Source organism: Anopheles arabiensis, chromosome 2 (genome assembly GCF_016920715.1).
Source record: "Anopheles arabiensis isolate DONGOLA chromosome 2, AaraD3, whole genome shotgun sequence".
Taxonomy (NCBI): Eukaryota; Metazoa; Arthropoda; class Insecta; order Diptera; family Culicidae; genus Anopheles; species Anopheles arabiensis.
Window position 1 is genome coordinate 14079167 of NC_053517.1, and position 17861 is coordinate 14097027.

At 51.5% G+C, this 17861-nt stretch overlaps 1 protein-coding gene across 4 annotated transcripts in view; it reads right to left on the minus strand.

The window, feature by feature from the left end:
- Positions 1 to 1177: 1177 nt before the first annotated feature.
- The window catches only part of LOC120898811 (serine-rich adhesin for platelets), a 155737-nt gene continuing 139053 nt past the window's right edge, over positions 1178 to 17861 (minus strand). For 2 of the 4 annotated variants that reach the window (XM_040305174.1, XM_040305175.1), the window contains exons 9-12: positions 8063 to 8746; positions 4524 to 7658; positions 4177 to 4340; positions 1178 to 2425 (exon numbers count right to left, since the gene is read on the minus strand). In XM_040305174.1, coding sequence (XP_040161108.1) covers positions 2197 to 2425; positions 4177 to 4340; positions 4524 to 7658; positions 8063 to 8746 — 4212 coding nt within the window. In that variant the 3' untranslated portion in view covers positions 1178 to 2196. The remainder of the gene's footprint in view (positions 2426 to 4176; positions 4341 to 4523; positions 7659 to 8062; positions 8747 to 17861) is intronic. The other 2 variants (XM_040305176.1, XM_040305177.1) reach the window with 2 other exon arrangements.

A 17861-nucleotide genomic window follows, 5' to 3' on the forward strand; every position in this document is an offset into this window, starting at 1 on the left:
ATCCTAGCCATCCGACGCTTCATCGCTAGACGTGGAACCCCGCTCGAAATCATCAGCGACCGAGGGACTAATTTCGTGGGTGCTTCGCGAGAGTTGGACGAAGCAGCGCAGGAGATCGATCACGACGCAATGATGACGGTATTTTGCGGACCGCAAACGAAATGGAGCTTCAACCCCCCCGGGGCTCCCCACTTTGGTGGCTGCTGGGAACGCTTAGTGCGCTCGGTGAAGAAGGTGCTGAATCAGTTCGTGTTTCCTAAAAGACCAACGGACGAAATTTTGGCATCAACCTTTGCGGAAATCGAGCTGATACTGAACTCGAGGCCACTTACCTACGTGCCGCTGGATGACGAGATGACGGAGCCTATGACGCCGAACATATTGCTACTTGGGACTCCAGACGGAAGTAAGCCGCCGGCTGTGTTCTGCGACAGCCCCGCGGCTCTAAAATCGTCCTGGAAGATGGCACAGCACGCGGCGGATGTGTTCTGGAAGAAATGGTTGGCAGAATACTTACCGACTCTTACCCGTCGAACCAAGTGGTTCCAACCCGTACGACCACTCGAGGTAGGAGATTTAGTTATAATTGCGGATAATAATCTCCCCAGAAACTGCTGGCCAAAGGGTCGCGTTATATCGGTAGTGGTGGCTAAAGACGGTCAGGTTAGGCAAGCCACCGTACAAACCGCGAACACTACCTACGTTCGATCCGCGCACAAGTTAGCATTATTAGACGTAGGAACGAAGAATAGTTTGACACAGCAGTGTGATTGAATTTAAACAAAAAAAAACTCTCGATTTCGCTCAAGCCGTAAAGAAACATAGACTGGATAGCACGAGGTTGCGAAAAAACATAAACAAAGGCACGCGCTAAAGTGACAGGTGCAATGAGGAAGTGCTGCCACAGTTGATGTGAAAGTTGAACTGTGGAACACTTGGGGGGACAATGTTGTCACATAGCGCAGGTACTGAACGACCTGTATTAAACCAGGAGGGTTAACGGACACGAAGCGCAAGCCGATTAGGACACGAAGTGACGAGGGAAAAGCTATAAAAAGAGCGCAGGATAAGATTTGCGCCCTTTTCAAACCACTCGCGGAATCTAGACAAATTTTTTGGCAAACTAAAATAAATCGTTTCGGCAAAAAATTATCCCGCGTTGGTTTCATTTTCCTACAGTATGTATGTGTGTATGTGTGTGTGCAGGTTGAGCAGTTCCAAATATTACGACTAGAGTAGAAAGATTTAACAACACAAAAAAACTGACTTGTGTACAAAAACCACCCCACACACACACATACGCCTGCTAGTCGTTCCGGGGCGGTAGAGCGACCCGGTTCTTAAGTATATAGATTCTTAGGTGGTTTACGCTAGCAGGTTAGAAGATTGGGGGGTTTTCTGTCCCCTGCGCGCACGAACACTCGGTGGTGTCGCACCGCACCGTTCGGTTTTGCTTTGGAGAGATTTTAAAGTTCTTCACTTGTTGCTTTCACTCGTTGTGCACTTAGCTCTGTAGGGTTATAGTAAGGTTATCGCTGGAAGTTGACATAATTTGACCTGGTATTTTCACAGTACTTACACAATAGCAAACACCGTAGCAAACAGGGAAAGGGCAACCATTAGTGTCCTCCCCGTGCTTGGGTTTCTGCTATTCACTCATCTCGGTTAGCTTCTCTTACAATCTCTTTGCTTTCTCTCTTCTGTGGGGTTAAGTTTTTTGCTTTCTTCACGGTAATTTGTAGCTTTAACAACCTTTCGTTAGTTAAGTGTAAAGTTTCTTCTTCTTCTTCTTCTTCTTCTTTTTCTTCTTCTTCTTCTTCTTCTTCTTCTTCTTCTTCTTCTTCTTCTTCAACTTCTTCTTCTTCTTCTTCTTCTTCTTCTTCTTCTTCTTCTTCTTCTTCTTCTACCTCTTCTTCTTCTACTACTTATTTCTCTACTTGATGCTTCACTCCTGTGCTCCCCTCGGTCAAGGTGGTGAATAAAACGGTGAGACGTGTTTCAGGTTGGTTGGCTTGCTTTTCGGGGCGACCCCTCCAGTGGCGTACGCGCCTTGCTGTATTCGTAGCAACGTTTCGCACCCGCCACGTGTGCGCCCTCCCCTCTTCGGCCGTGCGCCATCTGCCGGAGGCGGGAGGCGCTGTGAAGATTGTCTAGATGCTGTTTTGCATAAACGCTTTCTTTCCGCGATTCTTAGGCTCACTTGGTCACTGTTAGCTGCAGTTGCGTGCCTTCTTCGGGCACTTCTGGCTTTTCGCTATCCTGCTGCCGTTGCTGCTGCTGCTGCTGCTGCTGTTGCTGCTGTTGTTGCTGCTGCTGCTGCAACTGTTGCTGGTGCAGTTGTAGCTGGTGCTGCAGCTGATCGCTTGCATCCTGCGGCCGGTGTGACTTCATGTGAGCGCTTCGGCTTTTTACCTTATTGAATACCCTGCAGGCCGTTCGGAAAGCGATCGACCGAACCGAATGGGAAGGAAAAAGAAAGAAAAGGGCAAGAAAAGGGAAACGCAATTAATAGTGGTTTAGTTCGGCGGAGCAGAGAGCGCAGTGGCTGCGCAGTGGATTAGTTCGGGTGGTTTCGTTTTGTTAGTTGAGTGGGAGTCGTTGTTTGCTTTGGCATTGTTTTCACTACGCTCTAGGAAGCGGGGCTTGGACGCAAGACACAAACACACGCACACTGACGTAAGAAGCGGGTTTATTTGTTAATCTTTTTTTTCTTTTCTTTTGTTTTTAGTAAATCAGCGATAGTAGTAGTAGAGGTAGTAGTAGCTAAAAGGTTTGATTTATAGCATTAGTGATTGCGGTAGTAGATCTAGATCGGCAGTAGTGTTTGTAAGAGATAGTAGTAGTAGAAGTAAGTTGTACAGGTGTACATAAGTGACACATTAGTTTGGTAGTAGCTAAGGGGCATTTCAGTCTCATTCGACCGTCCTCTTCCACTACGGCATAGGTGAAGCAGCAAGCATTTTGAAAGGAGAATTAGAGCAGAGAGAGACAGACAGAGAGCAAGAGAACGATAGAGAGCAGGAGAGCAGTCGGAAAGAAGTACTCCGGCAGAGAAGGAGTACTAAAGGGGGCACTCAGGGGAGTTATCCCAGAATGCTCGTTTTAAAAGGCACACACTTTGTTGCTGGTGCGACAACAGACAGACAACAGACAGCACATAAACACATCTACATGAATAAATAACACACACACATTCACGCCCACTTTCACACTATACACACCCATACACATGTACGCTAATAGTAGTAGCTATGAGGAGCGATAGAGCGAGAGAGACAGAGAGATGCTCAAACTTGTTGAAAGAATAGATCACAGAAGAGCCCATATTAACGTAGGCAAAGAAAGGAATTTCTCATCGCTTTCGTAAAGTAAAGTAAACAGCCAGATGGGCTCTAAGTGGTAGAAAGATCGATAGAGAGAAGCTAGTAGCGACACACGCGACACGAGTCATGCCGGAACACTTGCTAAGGCTCATGTTCCCCCCTAACTAAGCGTGTTGAATTTTGTTCTGTTGTTGTGGTGAATGTAACCGAATACTGGAGTGTGTTTGATGTGTGTGTTCCTTAGGTTTTGATACAGACGCACACATACTAACGCATACATACACGCACACACACGCACACACAATCTAGTTTGAAATCAGAGCTAACAGAACTGCAACTGATACGAGATGGCGTCGAGTTCCGGTCCGGGCGGGGGGTTGTTTTCCGCTCTCGACGCATTGTGGTTGGTGTTGGAAGGTTCTAGAGCTTCCCAGTTTCCTCTGGCTGGCTACAAAGCTAACCCCCTTTGGCAAAACCCGAAGAAACTAGGAAACACAGTAATTAGGCCCAACCCGAAATCGTTCAAGCTGAACAGGAGACACCCAAGGAGCATAAAACTAAACCAACGGGAGTTGGAAACGGGTCGGCCAATCCCCTTCTGCTCCTACCCACAAGGCTCGAAAACGATTCAAACGCCACACTCGGAAAGGAGGACGCCCCTACAAACAAAGAAAACCTAAAATGCGCAAACATAAATGCAAAACATTGTTTTTTGTTTCGGTTGTTCTGTGCTGCTTCTGAAACAGTTTTCTCTCTGCTAAGTATTTCTGTGAAGTTGAGTTGTGGTTGTTGTTGTTGTTGTTGTTTGTTGTTGTTGTTATTCGTAAAACGAGCATTTATGGGGTGATCTTACTTGCCGCACACCTTGCAGGGATAGTCATCCTTTGTCGGTATGTGGTTAGGGTTAATGGGGTTACCGGCGGCACTCAAGAAATTACCATTTTGAACTGTGCTGTGGTTACGCCCGATGCAGTGTATGCGAATGTGCCCGTGCAGGGCCGCTTTGGACGAGAAGCTCTGCGAACGAGAGAGAAAGAGAGAAAGAGGGAGAAAGAGAGGGAGGAAAAGAGATGAAAAAGCAGGTACAACAGGCCCTTAGTGTTGTTATTAGGTAATGCATTTTAGATCGAAATCCAGCTCAAGACCTTGTCTAGAGCATCATTTTGTTAGTGTAAGTTAAACTAAGATAGCTCGACTTACCGCTGAACAGTCAGGAACCTCGCACACATGCGGTCGGACGTCGCTGGCCGTGCTACTACCGTGCCCATTCGGCTGCAAATGGCCACTGTTTGACCCGCCAGCCTGTTGCCCCCGGGGCATCGTCGCTCCCGCGCTTGCCGAGGCCGTATAGTCGAGATGATCGAGCAGCAGATCCTCTACCGGGGGCGTTGGTGCCGGTGGTGACGGTGTAGGCGAAAGCGCCCCATGCAGCCCACCGTACTTCGGCCCGGCAGCCAGCGCCGTCGTACCCTTGCCGTAGTCGATGCCGAGCTTCTTCCAGAAGTAGTACATCTGCACGCAATCGCCCGTCGACTTGCCGGGCAGCAGATCGCGAGCGATCCGGTGGAAGTCCTTGCCGTACTCTTCCAGCCCCTGTATCAGCTGCTCGATCTCGTCCGCCGTCCACCGGCGATGGATGGTGGCGGGCGGGCCCTGCAGCATGCCCAGTATCGCCTGGTGTATCTCACCGTTCGCCTCCAGCAGGGCGCGCAGTGCATTCTCCTCCGAGTGGCAACCCAGCGGTGCGGCGGACGAACGGGCCAGCTCGATGAACCGCTGCAGCTGGCGGTCGTTTGGCGCGAGCGCCGGATCCCAGAGCCGCTGCACCGGCGGGACGCCCGGCTGGAACGGCGCCGCGTAGGCCGGGCGCGTACAGTCCGGCAAGGTCGCCTGATAGTCGGGGCCGAGGTTGATGCGCGGCCGGATCGGCAGCGGCGGCTCGGAAAAGATATCGCTCGTGCTGTCCATCGTGGAGTCGAGATCGGGCTCGACGACCGAGCCGCCGGCCGCGCTCGCGTACAGCCCGGCCGTGCCGGACCGTTCCGGGTTGAGCATTGGGGCGGGCGTGTAATGCAGGGCGGGCAGCAGTGCCACCGTGGAGCGTCGCAGCTTCGACAGATAGACCGTCGGCTTGCGCTGACCGGCGGGATGGGATGGGGTGGTCCCGGCGGCACTGTTGGCTGAGGGCGACTGTGAGGACGCTGATGTTTGGGAGCGTTTGCGGGGCCACACGACACCACCGGCGGCCGGGTGGGCACTGCCCAGCAGTGCATGCTGCAGCCGGGGCGAAGCTACGGACGAGAGCGATAGCGAGGAGGAGGACGAAGAGGAGGAGCAGCTGTGCGAGGACAGGCTGCTCGGGCTGAGAAACACGCTGTCGGCATCCTTTGGCATCGGGTCGGTTTGGACCGTGAGTGGTGCTTTGCTGGCGTCCGCCCCGAACGTGCCGCTCGCTTCCACGTCGGAAGGTTTGGACTTTTTGGCACTGGGAGGCATACAGTGGTGGTTGGTGGTGGTGGTGGTAACACCCGCTTGTTGCTGCTGCTGCTGCTGCTGCAGTTGCTGCTGTTGCTGCTGCTGCTGCTGCTGCTGCAGCTGCTGCTGATGCTGGGCGAGCTGCTGCTGCTGGGCCGCCTGGCTCTGCTCGAACAGAAACTTCTGGTGCTGCCGGTGGGCAAAGTCCTTCGGCGAGGAGGACAGCAGCGGATCGTCCGAGTTGGGCATCATCTGCGACTGCAGCGAGGAAAGGCCGTTCAGGTAGTACAGGTCGATGTCGCCCTCGGACACGCCAATGTCGTCATCGTCATCGTTCGGCAGGACCTCGTCGAGCGCCTCCTTTACCTCCGCCGCCGACGACATGGTGGCGGAGAAGAAGGCATTCGACAGCGGGGAGGACGCGTTGCGCGTCTCCTCAATAAACACCTGCGCGTCGTCCAGAAAGTCCAGGTTCATCTTGGACGTCCCGTCCGCCGACGGTTTCGACTCGGCGAAGAACCCGTCCTCCGTCTTGAACAGCTCCGAGCAGTGCTCGTCCAGCAGGTGGTGTTTGTTCGCCCGGAACAGGTCGTGGTTTTCGTCCAGCAGCTCGTGCTTGAGCGCCAGTATCTTCGCGCTCTCGGACGCCTTGCAGTCGCCGTCCTTCGGTTCGGTTTTGAAGAAACCATCGTCCAGAAAGCTTTGCGCACTGCGCTTGTCGTCGAAGAAGGAGCCCGCGTCGGTGAAGTGGCGCGAGTCGTCCAGGAAGGGCGACGCTTGAGCGACCGCTTCGTGCGATGCCGGTGGCGTTGGGTAGGCTAGCGGTGAGGGTAGCGGGGAAAGATGCGCCCCCGAGGGGGATGATTGTAGTAGGGCGCTGGTGTTGGTGGTGCTGCTGCTGCCGTTCGGTTCGCTGGAGGGCGCACCGGTGCCACCGTACAGGACGCTAAAGTCCTTGCCGTGCAGGGCGCTAAACTCGGCCAATCCCTCGGGCAGGGGCGAGTCGAGCACGGCCTGGATTTGGCGGGACGGGGTGAAGCCCTGGTCGCTGATCGAGCCGTAGTCGGACAGGGCGATCTCGTCGAGCGGCTCGGCCGAGTTGGAGTCGTGCAGCAGCTGGATCGGATCGACGGCCTGCAGCAGCATGGCGGTGTCGCTCACGCTGTACACATCGCCGTCGCCGAAGTCGGTCGAGTAGGCGAGGGTGAACACGTCGCCGGGGGTCGTGGCCGGCGCTTGCGATATGGTTAGCGACAGGGGCGTCGGCTCGGTGCTGGCGGTGGCATTGGCCAGCAGGGTTGGGCCGGCGATCGTTTGACCGGACTGCTTGCCGGTGGTGGTGCTGGTGGAAAGCGTTGGGCCGGTCGGGACAACCGTAAGCGTGCGCGTGTTGGCGGACGTGAGCAGCTGGGCAGGGTTGGTGCTGCTCGCGGTCGAAACCACCGTCACCGTTGGGTTGGGCGTGGCTTGTGGCTGTAGTGAGAGCACGGTGGAGGTGTCACCGCTCGCCATCGCCCGCTTCACGGCCACCTTGGTGCCGCGCTTGAGCAGTTCGATGAGCGTCGCATCCTTCAGCTCCGTTGCTGCGCCCGCCGCCCCCAGCCCGTTGATCGTTATCGAGGGCGCGAGGGTGGTGGAGGTGGTGGTGTTGTTAGAGGGCGGCGGCGCACTGCTGACGCTCAGCACGGTCGCCTTGGAGTGCAGGGTGGCGGTGTTGATGATCTGCGTGGTGCCGTTCGACGTGGAGACGATCGCGACCGTGCTCGGTTTGGACGAGAGGAATGCTTCGTTGGCGTCGATCAGCCGGCGGGCGGTGAGCGGCGGTGCCGGCACCACGAACGAACCCTTCAACAAGAGATTCTATCATTACGCAAATGCCGCGGGGGTGGCACGGAATTGGTACACCGAATGGAAAAAAATAAAGTAAAAAATACCACAACACATTAGGGAACGGAACGAAAGAGAAACCGAAAGAGACGATAAGTGTATCGATGCATGCAGCGTGAGGGATCGTTTAAGAAGGGACGTTCGGAGCGTTAAAATGATGCACCAAAACTCTTTTGACAAGCGATTTGCAAACAACAAATTGCATACTTTCGGGAGCTTTTAAGCAACGCCTTTCGGTATGCAATCTGCTTTTCGCAAAAGCAGCAACGCACGAACATTCTCTTCAGCAAAACAATCAATCGCAATAGAAGCACAACATAAGGCTCTAACACACACACATACACACGAATACGTATCTAAAAATCGGAATATCATACCTTCAAATCCTTGCTGCGCTTGTTGATAATCTTCTCCTCGATCAGTGCCCGCACGCCCACGCTCGCCGTCTGTAGCGGGGGGCCCGTGTTTTCCTTCTTATCACATTTCTTCGCCTCCGAGTCCTTCTTGAAGTAGCCGCCGTGCAGTCGCATGTGCCCGTTCAGGGCGGGAATATTTTTGAACTTCCGGTGGCACAGATTACACTCGACCGGCTTCTGCTCCAGCTTGGTAGCGGTCGTAGTGGTGGTGGTGGTATTTGTGGTAGCGGTGGTACCGGTGGCAGCTTGTTGGGTAGCAGCAGCAGCAGCAGCAGCAGCAGAAGAGCTGCCACTACCCGGTCCTGCTGTCCCAGCCGTCAGCGTGGTCGCCGAAACCGCACTGACCGCACTGAGCGAGGACGTACTGGCCGCAGACGACGAAGACACCGTGAGGGTTGCCGTCACCGGTCCATTAGGATCGGCACTAGCACTGCCAGCGTTTGTCGCCTTGCTCATGATGCTGCTGCCGTTGCCGCTAAGGGTTCCTCCGTTCTGGTGCACGATGGTGGCGCCACTGTTCGAGGCGGAGAGTGTGGTCGTCGCTGTGACTGCCATTGAAGGCACGGGGACGGCGCTGACGACCGTCGGTGCTGTCGTCGCTGCCACCGTGGTCGATGCGGATAGCTTGTTCTGGCTGAGCTGCAGCTGAAATTGGCGATAAAGGGCGTTGTGTGAGTCAGTTATGGTGTTTCATTTTTTATCCTGTTTCTGTCTGTGTGTGTGTGTGCTTATAACAAAGAACCCTCAAACAGGGGACGTGTTTCGGCCGGAACTCAAACTGAAGGTGGGTATAGTAGCGCCTTGCGCAAATGGGCTCAGAATCTGCTTTTGACTTTTGGTCATTCCGTTTCCCACTTCTCCGGCTGACAGTTCCCAGGAGCGCTCGGTGCAGCAAGGAGGTGGGCTGTATTTTTTCCTCTTCCTTACTCTATCTCGTTAGATTATTTCACCCCAACGGAGAGAAGAGACAGCGAGTGTACAGCAGTCAACGGAGCACAATGTTAATTTACGGTTCGGCCGTTTTTTTCTTTGTGTGTTCCTGCCTTCTTTTCCCAGCTGCCATCTGCAGCCACACTGCAGCCGTGCAGAATGAACAGTGCCATCCCTCTGAGAATAGTGCCCCACCCCCCGCCCACTCCCTCCCTCCCCACCGGTAGAGTAAAACTATTATTATCTTTTAAAATGGAAATGTGCCCTTTGTGCCGTCGTCGTTGCTTCGGTTGGTATCTGGCACTTCCGGACGGTTCTACTAATGGGCGGTTTCGTCGTCGCCCATTTCCATGGCCGGTAGATTACGCGGTTCGTCCGCGGTTCACTCCCGGAGGGTGAGCGGAGGGACCGGACTGTACAAGTTGTCTTAATCTTTCGCCGTGGGTGGGTTTGGTGTTAAATTTATGGATTCAACCAAGGGTTAAACTTTCGAGCGAGAATCGCTCCGAACGTGCGGGGACATTTCTTGCAGCTGGAATTTCTTGCCTCGCAGAGCGCACAGCGGTGCTTATCTGGAGGGCTGAGTGTAGATGTAGGAAGTAGCAAAAGAAGCAAGCAAAAAAAAAAAACTGAAAGCCAACCGGAAAAGCTTTTACCCAATCGTGAGCAGTGAAGTGCACTGGAGGCTGTATGCTTTGCGAAAGTAGCCCTCGGCAAAGAGGAAAAGTTGTAGTGGAGTGTAGGATAGATAGATAAGTATATCAACAGCAAATGAACAGTTCCGAGCGAAGAGAATATTCCCTTTTCAAGATGCTTAGACTCATTAATTGTCTTAATATTCTAACCAATATGATGAACTTATTAGAATAGCACTACAAAGAAGCGTACAAACAGTGACATTCGATAGACGAAATCTGTTTCTAATGGCTCTACTAGTAATGGTTTTAACTAGTGGAGTGCTTTTTGGACTGTACCCACGACTCCAATCATACTTTAGTTATTGTTAGTTCGATTCCAACTCCGGTAAAATCGGAATTACTAGTTCCGTCCGAAATAGCAATCGTCTGGAGTTTTTCGGAGTCATCCGGAGTTTTCCGGAGACATCCGGAATCCAGAGTCGTCCTGAGTTGACTAGAGTCGTTTAGAGTCATTCGGAGACGGAGTCTGCCGCAGGCATTTTATTTCGTGTTGTTTGATCTTTCTTTGTAAGAATAGCCATTTGAGTCGACCAGAGTTGGGAACGGAAATGAAAAGCCTGATCACAAACACATTGGCCCAGCCGTCTCCGGCCGACTTCAACTTCGGGCGACACCAGACAACTCCGGAAGACTCCGGATGACTCCAGGCGACTCCAAGCGGCTCCGGGCAATGCTGAACGGACCTACCTTCCGGAGTCGGTTCCGAAAGTGTCGTTGGTTTTTAGTTTAGTTACATTAGAGTTAATTCCGGCCATTTTTGCCAACTTTACCCATCTCCAGTCCAAACAGTTCTGCAACTTCTGCCAGTATATATCGCTTTCATTTATCTTCGTCCCAATCCCCGTAAAAATGTATGCAACAGCGCCACACCGCATAGCATTCCTTCGCACTCGGACCACTACAAACCGACAGCAACAGATCCCGGTTTCGGGGACTAAACTTGGGTAACCACTTTCGACAAGTTGTTTGTTCGACGAGTTGTTGTAATCCCTAACCCGAAAGCTCGTTAGCCTGCCCTTTTTCTCCGCACGGCTAACACGCAGCGTCCGGCAGGCATTCGCCGCCCCTCCCCCCCCTCGACCTGACAAACGCGGCTACAATGATAAACCCATTCCGTAAACACACATACACACATGCACATGTACACATGTCATGAGCTTCGGAAAAGGCACTCTAGGCAAAGAAGTTTTCCAGCAGCACTCAATGCCCTCCAGGGAGGGGAGGGACCGATGACGATGGTCTCGGGCACGTTCTTTACAGGCGGCATTTGGTTTCTTCTACCGGGAAATCTACCCCGCACGCCAGTGACGCGCGCATTGCTTTGTGACAGTTCCGTCGGACGGGCCGAGAGGGCCAAAGTTGTGACCGTGTCATCCCAGCTCTTGCCGTCGTCGTCTAACTCCGTAATTCAATTGAAACTTATCTATTCAATCAAATTCCGTTATTCAATCCGTCACCAGCGTTGCGCTGCGTTGGGCTCGCTTCTCAACTCCCCCCCCCCCCATGGGAGAAGGAGGAAAAGGTGGTGGTCCCGCTGCTCTATTCCGGGCGCGCATTCCGGCAGGGTAGTAGTGCGCTGTCGGCACCATTTGCTGAATGGCACACTGGCACACGGCGGAACGAGGGATCAAACTTCGAAACCCATTAAATGAGATTTTCGGTTTTGTACCGGGGCCATGCCGTCGTGGCAAATGAGCTTAGGGTTTGGGAGAGCATGGGGGTGGGAGCTGAGTTAGAAAGATATTTTTGGCAGCGCGCAGTGGTACAGCAGTGTTGTTGGGAAGCGAGTTAGACAGGGTCGTACGGTTGCATTACGAAGCAAAAGGGACACTAGAAAACAACGCTGTAGCTGTTAAGCAGCTTACTAGCATGGTAATAAGGTCAAAAGAGGTGATACAACTTTGTCATACGCATTGCATACATTTGGGCGTGTTTTAATCGAAAGCGACTTTAGCAAGCGTTACAGATGATCATTCTTGTTGCCAAACACCTTCATTAGCGCAAAAAAAACACTTTCAAATGACCTTATTTTCGGTTCGTTTGGTCAAAAACTAACAAGACTGCCAGCTGGGCTGAGTTCTCCTTCCAAGCGAATCGGCCCGCCAGCTCCTGTAAGCTCCACAGACACGTCGGATGTTCCCCATTAGCACACAGACGCATCGAAAGGGCGCACGACAGGGCGCCGGAGGTCCCTTGACGAATGGGCGAGTGGGCGGTCGTGAGGGTGCCGTTCTTCGGTTTCGGTTATCTTTCATCACTTATCCTTGATGAAAAGTGACATATTCATTTTCGGGAAGCATGGCAAAGCAGAAAGGAAACGCCGGCAGCCAGTACGGCAGCGGTTGGCGGAAAGTGGTTGGTAGCAAAAGGGATACAACCGGTATGATCACAGAATCAAGGATTCTTTGTAGCCATTTCGCTCTTCCCTCCTTGCCTGCGTGGTATATGTCCTCGCGCCTTCTCTTCCGTTCTTCAGTCGGGCGTTTGGGGGACGGTTTCGTTAGTCGCAGACAAAGTTTGCCGTTGTCTGTTAACCCTAACGAGCGAACCGACCCAAACGTTCCGCTCCCATTCCCATCAACCCCCCCCCCCCCTTCGAAATGTCTCTCAATCACGCTTGTCAACGCGACCGCTGGGCTTACCGGGAAGAAATTAAGCCATGCCCCATCCGGGGAGACGCATCGACTTTTCCGGCACGTAGAGGCACACACGCTCTCGTCGACACCCACGTCGCCACCGGCACTATCCGGACAACCTCCCCCCCCCCTGCCACCCATTCTGGATATATCTACCGCTTATTTGTCTTGCGGCGCAAAACCCATCGTCCCGTGCATGCATGGCTTCGCTGGCAATCTGGCAGCGACACGAACACGGTAAAAGCTTCGGGCTGATTTGCATCGGAGCTGTACCTGCCCCACATCACGGTTGATGTGATATCTTCTCAATTATGATGATGCCACATTCGCAAAATCCTTTACTGCCGCAACTCCATTACACCGGGGTAGATACGGCTAAAATCAAAGTACCTCGAGCGATTTGTAGACACACCCATATGCGTGCCGTGCTGGTCGTTTTACAGCCAAATGGGCCCATCAATAACGGGGGCACCGGGGGTTGTCCCTTCTGGCTGGATAGCTCCACGCTGGCATGGGTGGATCGTTCCAAATCGAGCTATAAATTGCACGTCGGCGGTTGTGGTTGGTCGGTGGGAATGGTTGGTACACTCGAACCAATACTCCAACCTTCTAGGGAGCAGTGCTTTTTTCTGGAATTTGATGTCCGTTTCAAATCATACATGACAGCACAAACACTCACAACATTCGGATGGTGAGTGGTTCTGACAGGGCTTTACCACCGGCTGCGTCCAAAAGCCAAAAGTGTATGTTCATTAAAATCATCTCCCTGAATACCTTTTCGGCGAAAGGGATTCTTGGGGCGACGGGTCGTGAATCGGTGAGCTAAAGGATAAGGTCGTAAATATAGGCCGTAACGATCGGTTGAAAGCAGTCGTATATTAGTTTGGTTCGCGCGGGAGACCAGCGCTACGCACACTGGAAACGCAGTGGTAAAACGCTAAAACCTTTATGCCACTCAGCCTGTTCCTGGGCAAAGGATTTGATTTGAGGGCAGCGTAAAAGCACCGATCGGAAACGAAGCGCGGATGCGAGCTACGGTGAATGATTGTGCCCATCCATTCACATTCTTCATAAGCGGCCCGCAACGACGCATCGAAATGGACGCGATGGGTAAGGCGTTTGGTGGATATCGGTGGAGATCACCCTTTTTTTCCAACACCTTCGGAATTGCTGCGCCCGTGTACATATGTACCGTTTTGGAGGGATTTTACTGGGTAGTAAAAAGCTTTTTTGTTTGGATGTTGCTAGTGGCTGTAAAATGGAATGGTTCAATCTAGCATAGCAATGGCTGTAGCGTACGCCCTTGGTGGCTTTGAAAGTAAAATCGCACCGAAAGTGCTGCACCATTTAGGTACGTTAGTAGCGCAGCTCAGTGTTTGGCGATGTGCTAATGGGTTACGAAGAAGAACGGTCGATTGCAATTCGAGCACAATCTTTATCCTTTCCATGAAACTTTTTTTTTGCATAGTTTTAAGTTTTACATATCATAAATAGGTTACTATAGCGATGCGAATTGCATACATTTAGGCGTTTCTAACAGCGTAATCTTAGCCCTTGCTCTTTATCTCATCACCCCGCCTACATCGATTACAATTCTATTGAAATGAAACGAGAAAACTGCTATTGTTTACCATTATCTGGATTTACATGCCCACATCTTGAACTCGTGCAATCCTTCCGCAAAGAAAAAAACACTCCTTTAAAGGGTGAGTGTTCTCTTGATTTTCCCTCTCTCTCTCTCTCTCTCTCTCTCAAACGATCGCTTTCCTTATCTTGCCGCACAGGGAGAGAGGACACCTTCGTCCAGGGAAATGAAACGTAGCCCCAAAAAGACGAATGGCAAGCCACACCAGCATAATGTAAGAAAAATAAGGGCTAGCGCCGAAGTTGTGGCAAAATTAATGGACCATCCCATCTCAGGGGGGGCGGAAGGCAATAATTCATAAGCCGGCCGAGAATTGCTGACACGGTTCTGATTTGGGTCCGCACATACCGGAAGGAATGGCCCGGAATGGGGCCAATTCTATGGCGGCGTGCATCAAAATCTGGTGCCTCTGTGTGCTTGCTACCCCCCCCCAGAGCGAAAGGAAACCCCCGAGAGAGCTTGCTTCCGTGCCAGCAAGCGAAGCCAATATAAACCGATGTGCTTAATTTTCATTTGCTGCTCAACCGGCGTTCATATCGCGCCGCGCTGCTCATTAGCCCGTGAAACATTAGAACCGTCACGGGTCGAGGGAAAGGCCGAATCGACTTTAAAGGTGCTGGCAAGACGTTTCATTACACCTGCAAGGAGCTTGTTTCGGACGTTAAATTGCTTTGAGCCGGCGTGACGCCCGTTCGGCTTATCGGGCCGGGCTGCGCGGTGTGACTTTCGAGACAATGGCACCGCAAAACGATGAAACTCTTTAATCAACGCGTTACGGCGATAACATAAAACATGGAATTATTGAAGTGAGCTTTTTTCGCCAGGGTGGGAGCAGCAACCGAAAGTGGTATTTTATTTAAACGGCTTTGAACAAGAACGCTCAATCCCTTCCGTTCGATACGGGATAGGGGAAACTGAGAAACCTTAGGTGGAAAAGAATTCGCGTGCATTGTCGTCCCCTACCAGCGAGACGCGCTTGCCCCTTCATCTAAGCCGGTGCTTGAAACAGAATTGAAAAATACTCCTTTGCGAAAGAATGAGGCAAGCTGAACTGAAAAGAACACGACGCGGAAGGGTCACCGTGGCGCGGAAGGAGAGGGAAAAACTCGTTAGCGTTTATTTCGTGACACTTTTCGCGAGCGAAATAAAAAGCAAGCACTTGCCATATCGATTATCATAATGCGCTCCACTTTCTACCACTTTGGGTTGGATTCGTTTGTGTGTAGAAGAAGAAGCAGCAGGCTTGTTAAGATCTTGTGTTTTTTCGTTATTCGTGCGAAGAAAAGGTTCGTCCCGAAAACCGTTGTTTGCCGTTCCCAGCTCGCAACGGTGCGTGAGGATCATTTTCATTACGCGCTGCCAATGCAAAAGGAGGCAAGAGTATTTGTGTGTGTGTGTGTGCGAGTGTGAGGGGGTGTTGTTTTTCCCCACTCATCGGCTTTAAAAAACAATCCTCATAGGAAAACACTCTCAAGCAGGTCTTTTCGCGTGGGTCCTTTCTTTTCGTTGCCAAAATTGGCAAAAAAGCACATGGTTCAGGGAAACGGAAACACGTTGCCAGGGAAAAGCCAACGGGTGGTTAAGAATTCAAAATTATAAAGTACTGTTCGAGTGATACGGCAACGGTAGAAGAGCCTTTTTTTCCCTTTTCGGGTGTTTTCAAACTCTCCGGGGGAAATAAAACGTTTTCACACCGGGTGTTTCGACCGTACCGCTCTTACTTTGTTGTCGTTGCCAACCTGTTAAGAGAAGGTGCTAGAAACACTGCTCTGGATAGGAAGGATGCGATGGGAAAAGAACACACACACACACTCCACAATTGCCAATATTCCATGCTCGATCTACTTTAATGACGGTGGTGTTGTTGATAATGACAATAATAATAATAATACCTTGGGAACCTTTACCGGCCACCGGCATCATCGGCACCGTGAGCTGGCAACAGAAAAAAAACACCCACCCCTGTCCCTGGTGCAAAGGGTCCCCGATGGTAATGATGGAAACCTGGCACAAAATGGTCGAAGGACTTCATTTGCTCGGCTGCCTGATCCTTGCCTTTTGTTGCTTTTCTGTTTTCGCCAACACCACACCTTACCGGAACGGACCACTCCACCAGTTGGACTATCAGCGGGTGAGGTGGGTGTGGTGGTGTTTGGGTGAGAGCTGACAAAAGATATAGCAATTTTTGAAAATTGAGTCTCTCCATTGAGGTGCCCACTTGTCTGAGCAAGCTACTACGAAGGGGAGGACACCGGTTTTGGGTTGATTGCGTTCCGAGTGTCCATTCGGTAGGGATGTTTTGCAATTCACGGACACAGTACCTGAACTGGGTGACAACCAACGCACCGGCACAATATTGGTTGGTAGATTGTACCCAGTGCGTTTGGAATCGAAAAAAAAACTGCCCATCTTGCCTGCAATTGTGGCCCTTGTCCATAAAACGGCACCTCTGCCGGACATGGCCAGTAGATGTAGTTGTTAATAACGAACTGAGTGTGATTGCGTTTACAGAGGAGCGACAGAGGGTATATTTGCTGTAAACGAAACGGGGACAACATGTGCATGAGTCCATGTTGAAGTAGAACATTGCGTGTAACGGTAGGCAATCATAGGACTATTTCTAGCCAACATGATGCTTGTCTTGCAGCAGGAAAGATTGCATCGAAAACAGATTACAAGTGCTCGAAAAAATGCTGCTTTTGGTAGATGCTTCGAACGAGATGACACTGTAGTGTGCGGGAAGAAAGGGAGGATGCAATGGTTTCCAATGGTGCCCCTGCAACATCGACGGCACTAATTAATGCCACTCTAATTGGTTTGCTTAGCTACAATTGTCTGCTACTATATGGGCAGTCCTTCTCGTAAAACAGGCTTTGATCGCATCATTATGCACTTTACACACGAAAGCGAAGGGGAAAAAGCATTCTTTGTAGTGATTGAAAATACACCTGTGTCCGCATAAACCATTACGGTTTCTCGAGAATATGGTTTCTCTTTTCAATACCATTGTTTGGCGTTTTGCGATTCTGGATAACAATCGGTGATGCTGCTATGGTGAGGAATTTCCTGACGCCTCTTTCAATATTCTTTTGTTTTTGGCTGCAGCAAATGGGTTTGGGAACAAAATCCAGCTCCTGCCATTGGCAGATCGTTCGAAGGCAAAGACAATAACAGTAGAGGTTGAGGTTTTTGAGGGATAACTACAGAAATGTTGAACTTTTTTAAGCTACAATAGATGCTAATCATCATCATCGGCAGGACAACAGCGAAGGTGTGTGAGGCGTACACCCGACTCAAACGCGAAGCAGCAAGAATTGGATTGAGAATCAATGCGACGAAGACGAAGTACCAGCTTGCCGGTGACTCAGAAAATCTGGAAAGTAGTCTCGAGATGATAAAGGAGTTTTGCTATCTCGGGAAGGTCGTTACTTCGGACAATGACATCAGCAGCGAAATCCGGAGACGCATTGTGCATACTATGGGCTTCACCGACTGCTGAGATCCAGAAGACTTCGAGCCCCCACGAAATGTGAGATATATCGCACATTGATTCGCCCGGTGGTCCTCTACGGACACGAGCCCTGGACCATTCGAGCGGAGGATGCAAACGCTCTGGGCGTGTTTGAGCGACGCATCCTCCGGATCATCTTTGGCGGTGTGTTCGAACATGGAGTGTGGAGGAGAAGGATGAGCCACGTGCTTGCTGAGCTGTACGGCGAACTGAGCATCCTGACGGTGGCGAAGGCTGGCAGGATTCGATGGCTGGGGCATGCATATGCCGGACTCATGCCCCACCAAGAAGGTGTTCGACAGCGATCCCAAGTTCGGCATAAGGCGCAGGGGAGCACAGC